This window comes from Equus quagga, chromosome 11 (assembly GCF_021613505.1).
Source record: "Equus quagga isolate Etosha38 chromosome 11, UCLA_HA_Equagga_1.0, whole genome shotgun sequence".
Classification (NCBI taxonomy): Eukaryota; Metazoa; Chordata; class Mammalia; order Perissodactyla; family Equidae; genus Equus; species Equus quagga.
Genome location: NC_060277.1, coordinates 84,454,579 through 84,460,036, shown reverse-complemented (window position 1 = coordinate 84,460,036; position 5,458 = coordinate 84,454,579). Strand labels below are relative to the sequence as shown.

The 5,458-nt window shown below is 44.2% G+C and overlaps 1 protein-coding gene across 2 annotated transcripts; it reads right to left on the bottom strand.

Annotated features, from left to right (window-relative positions):
* Positions 1–352: 352 nt before the first annotated feature.
* On the bottom strand, positions 353–4,103 carry SRSF1 (serine and arginine rich splicing factor 1). Of its 2 annotated transcripts, XR_006890640.1 has the most exons (5): positions 3,795–4,103; positions 3,199–3,383; positions 2,668–2,840; positions 1,788–2,467; positions 353–870 (listed from the first exon to the last, which is right to left on the bottom strand). XR_006890640.1 is itself a non-coding variant. In XM_046675847.1 (4 exons), the coding sequence occupies exons 1-4, from the start codon at positions 3,986–3,988 to the stop codon at positions 2,273–2,275; spliced, it is 747 nt and encodes a 248-aa protein (XP_046531803.1). In that variant the 5' UTR covers positions 3,989–4,103; the 3' UTR covers positions 353–2,272. The 2 variants fall into 2 exon arrangements, 1 of the variants encoding a protein (XP_046531803.1); XM_046675847.1 differs by having other exon boundaries at positions 353–2,467.
* Between the last annotated feature and the right edge of the window lie 1,355 nt (positions 4,104–5,458).

The following is a 5,458-nucleotide window of genomic DNA, read 5'->3' as shown; positions in this document are numbered from 1 at the left end:
CAAAAACTTACGCTGGGTGGCTGGTCACCAAAAATTAAGCAGCATCTATAAATTTTTGATCACTTTTTATCGAAGTACGGGAAGTTTATCTTTCAGAGACTAAATCATCCCCTCATTTACCATATTACATAAACAATTGCCTTATTCTCACCCTTTCTTATCTTCCCCTGAAGACTTACAACAATTAACAGTAAGAGGTGGCTAATATCATTTATTACAGATTACCTTTCAAGAACCTTTAATTTACTAACACATAAACACAAGAGTCAGAATCTTATCAACTTAAAGTATTAAGTGATAGACTAGTCACCCATTAAAATCTTACATGAAGAGGAAAAAGGACAACCATGCATAGTTTTTTAAAAAATGTTTATTTTTTTTCAAAGAAAAACGGCAATAGCCAATTGGAAACCTACTTATTCTTCAACTCCAATTTTGTTTTCTTTAAATTTAGAAGTGACTTACTGATTTACTATTTTAAACAAACCCCCCCTTTCCCCTTTAAATGTTTACCATCTACTCGTGCTGAATCCTTCCAAGGAGATTGCTCCAGCGTTTATCTCCAGGTCCTCGCTTTGCTCCTTTTACCAAAAAATGCAAAACACAACTCCATCGTGCATCTTAAGGGCTCCAATCGTCAAAAATAGGAAAAAAAAAAAATCTTTGGAATAGCCAATTAAGTTGAATAAAAAAAAAAATCCACACGAATGCGGTTTGGTTGGGGCAGGAATCCACTCCTATGTTCCTGGTAATCTGATCCCGCTCCATGAATCCTTGTAATTCATCCTCCCTATCCTATCCACATTATGATTTGAATCCAATGATCCAGCTCCAAGGATTGGGATCCAGTGAGCCCTCTCCAATCCAAACCTTTATAACCAGCAAAACCAAAAAAGAGGAGGCAAAATGTTAGATACTGTAATCAAAAAAGGTTTCTGGGGAATGATGAGTTATGTCTGTCATCAGTTTAACAGATGTACATCAATAACTATCAAATTCCCCAAAACAAGTTTCTGAATGGTGTTCAGATAAATTTTAGAAACTTAATCATCATAGAGACTAATTGGAAGAAGCATTTTATATTTACAGTTCAACTGATAATGCCAACACTTGTTACTGTACAGCGTATTACAGGTTTTGTGGTTGCAAAAAGTTATGTAGTTGAAAAGTTTACTGGTATTGCTACCCACCTAAGTCTAAACTAAATCTAATGTTCCCACCTGCAATTTGTAAATTAAAGTGTTTTAAACATACCAGTCAATTATGAATATTAGTTTAAAGGGAAAGGTGAGACTTAAAAGTATTCCCAACTAGATTATCTACACCAATACGTTGGAATTCTATATTTTGCTTTCATTTTGTCTTAAAAAAATGAAATAGCAACGCTATATCAGTCACACAGAGGACATGCAGACTTAGCAGTATTGATATTATACTCTATCTGGTTGGAATTAAAGACACCCTGTACCCACATGTACACCAACAGCAGGTCACACATTAACAGTTGTAACTAAGCACTGTGACAAATTAGCCAGTTCTTCCCACATTAGTCCCTATTAAAACAAAAAAGGGGGGAAGGGAGCAAAATAAATTGTTACAAAATGGGCAATGTAATTCTGCCACAATTGCCAAGGTTTAAAGAACAAAGCAATTGTAGCTAAAGATAACTGCGTAAGATGTTTGCAAGTGTTTTAAGGTAGATGTATATAATCATTTTTAACCCCTGCCTTGTAGTATAAGGTCAATACTGCCAATTTCATCTGTGACAATAGCACTTGGAGTCATACCATTGCCTCCATTATTGATCTGATCCTCCTCAATCCTCCTTTTGACAATCCTAAAATGATTGAAATGTGCTCCACAATCCTTAATCCAAAGCATTCTTAATCCATCTCTTCAGATATGTCTACAGAAAGACACATGAAAAGCAAGATAAACATAAGAACTTCCCCAGGTAAGATAACCACAAACACCCCCAACATCCCAGTTCACACAAACCAGAGCAGAATAGACATTTACACAATATCACAGTCTGAAGAGCATGGAGAGTTAACTAAATTAAACAATCCTGTCTATGACATCACTTAAAATACAATTTATCAGACATGAGGGGAATGTAGATGTTAGGAGCAAGGGGATATTACACAAGAATGCAATTCAACACTTTAGCCCATTCTGAACAAAACAGTTTGAATTAAAAAATGAAAAGATTGTACTGAGTAAAGGAAAACTGTATACAACATGGGTTCTACAAAAAGTGTCACCAATCATCTTATGTACGAGAGCGAGATCTGCTATGACGGGGAGAATAGCGTGGTGATCCTCTGCTTCTCCTTGGGGAGTAACTGCGACTCCTGCTGTTGCTTCTGCTACGGCTTCTGCTACGACTACGGCTTCGAGATCGAGATCTTCCATAACTTGGACTTCTGGGCCCATCAACTTTAACCCGGATGTAGGCAGTTTCTCCCTATTGAATAGACAGAACTTTCGATTGAAAGATCTAAGCTTTCACCTGTCTTCAGGCATGCTGAATGAATACAATGTAACTACAGCCAGAAATGTGGCACTTTTACTCGGACACCCTTGCCTGAATCTTACCTTCAAATTCCACTGTTAAGACCACTGTATCCAATTCTGGCCAAACAAAAGAATAAGTGTATAACCTACCTCATGAGATCTAAACTTAGTGTTATCCAGTTTTCGAACTGCATAGGTCATATCTTCTTTCCGTACAAACTCCACGACACCAGTGCCATCTCGGTAAACATCAGCATAACATACATCACCTGCTTCACGCATGTGATCCTTCAAGTCCTGCCAGCTTCCACTTGGAGGCAGTCCTAAAAAAGTGTTTTTCAACACCAATTACCCTATCTTTCACATTAAAGTTTACATTAGAACAAAGACTACTTTAAAATTTATGATTATACTTAAGATCCTAGATAAAGAGCTGTTAAGATTCTGGAATCCAGAGTCCAAAGTTATTTACAAAGTAAGAATCTTCATATTCTGGGTACCGCAACCTAATTTGGTCCATCTCCATTACTTAGAGTAATCTTTGTTTACTAAATTCCCCTAAGAAACTAAAGTAACTTAAGACCCAGCATAAAAACTTGCATTTGTCAAATTGGGCATGCAAGTAAAATTTTAAAGTGGCTCTTGTCCCTTCTCATCAACCCACACGAACAAGAAACTCACCAGAGACAACCACTCTGTTTTCAGAACGCCTGGATGGCGGGCCATAGCGGCCTCGGGGAGCCCCGCCACCTCCACCCCCGCCGCCGCCTCGGCCGGTACCACGGCCGCTTCGAGGAAACTCCACCCGCAAACGGTATCCATCGTAATCATAGCCGTCGCGACCGTACACCGCGTCTTCCGCGTCTCTGCGTGATCACAGAAAGCAAAAGGGATGAGAACAAGGGCCGGGAGGGGCAGCCAGCTCGGCCGGGAAGCAGAGGCCCCGCACATGCGCACCCAGTGGGGAAGAGCCCACATGCGCCGCATAATAGGAATGGCCCCTCCCCCACCCAGAAGCACGCCAGGCGCCCGACCACGACACCAGCCCTCCGCGCCTCAGTTTCCCGCTCCGAGCCTGCCAGTCGGCTCTGGGGACGTCCACGGGCCCAGCCACCAGAGAAGCCACACCGATTCGGCTCCTTACTCGACTCCTGCATGGGCGACATTGTCTTGCCCCCACCTAAGAGCCCACCTCCCCATCTCTGTTTAAGGCCTTGGAGCCTTCCCCAACTCCTCCAACCTATCTCCTCAAGGCCACAAGCCCCAGGCCGCCTCACCGCGGGTCTTCGAACTCAACGAAGGCAAAGGGCGGTCCTCCGCGGCGATTCTTGAGATCGATGTCGCGAATAGCACCGTATTTGTAGAACACGTCCTCAATGTCCTTGGTTCGGATGTCTGGAGGTAAGTTACCCACGTAGATGCGACAATCGTTGTTCCCTGCCGGGCCACGAATCACACCACCTCCCGACATGGCGGCGACGAAAAGCGCGGACTCGAGAACAGGCCTTCCCACCAAGCCTAGCGCACCGCAGAGCGAACCCGCAGCGACACCACGTCTCCCGCGGCCCCTCCAAAATGGCGCCTTTATCAGCTCGGCGCACGGATATGGGGGGAGGGAGGAAGAGAAGCGGGAGGAAGCGGCTATTCGATCTCAGTACGCACGCGCAAGAGCGTAACGGGTGCTGCGAAAACTACGTTCGCGCACGCGCGACGTCACCCTCCGCGAGAAGGGGAAAAAAGTTCCCCGCGCTCCCGATTTGGGGAGTCGTTAGCCAATGGAGTGACCCGCCGTTTGGTAAAAATTAAATACAGAGGCCTCGTTAAAGGGGTTACTAATCCCTGTAGAGTCTTAAAGGAGAGCCAGTTTCCCCAGGAATGAGCCTCTTTTAAAGCAACTCGGCGCCTTGAAAGGAGTTGGTGAAACCTAGCCTAGAGCTTTGTCCCACCATGCTCTGCGGTGTTAACGGCCTTTGGCGGGAAAGACTCCCGGGGGCGGGGTCAAAGGGGGAGGGACCGGCCGGTTGCTCCGGAAACGGGGGCATCCTCGTAGAGTGCCCTTAGTCCGGGAGCTGTGTTCCTGGTGATTCAGCCGACAGCCAAGGCGTGCCTCTGTCTTCCCTCCTCTTCTGCGGAAGGCCGTGGACTGCTTAGACACGTCTCTAATTTAGGGGAACCCCGCTTAGATTCCTTAGTAAATATTCTGCGCTCGTACGGTTCCACCTTCGATTCAGAGCTTAACTCTGTATAGCTCAATTCAACACTCACTGTACTAGTGGCAGTGGTTCGTGCCCTGATCAACTAGTCACTGGTGGTACCTGCCAAGTAGGACCCAGGCCTCTGCTTCTCTCCTTAATCGCCTGTCACTAGGCGTAGCGCAGAGGAGAGGTCCAGTGAAGGTTTGCAGAGTGGATGGTGTGTGTTATGTCTCCAACCCCTTTCAAAGAACGAGATCAAAGTGCGCGCGCGTGTGTGTTTGCAGAATCCTGAAGTTTGTTCCTTTTTTAAAACTCATTACCGAGCCTCTCAGGTAATATAAATGATCAAAACGAATGTGTGAGAACTGTGACCATTGGAGACCGCAGTCGCTGCTCAGGACTGATCCCGCTTGCATGCTGGCCCAGGGAGATAAGAACTTTTTACATTTTTTCCAGAGACATCTGAAATGTGAATTTTTATGTGAAATGCTGGGATTTTTAAATATTAGAAATGAATTCAATTTTTTTTTAAAAAACCCTGCAATCATAAGTATGCTAAAACAAATCTGCACTCTGAGTTTAAAGGTGATTTTCTTCATGTTATATGTTTATTACAACAATCCCTCTCCCCAAGGCTGTGAAGCAGTTTACAGAGATACCATAAAACATTATAACTGGATGAAGAAATCAGGAGGAATGGGAAAATGAGGGGGGAGGATTAAGATGAAGTCATGGGTAAGGTTAGA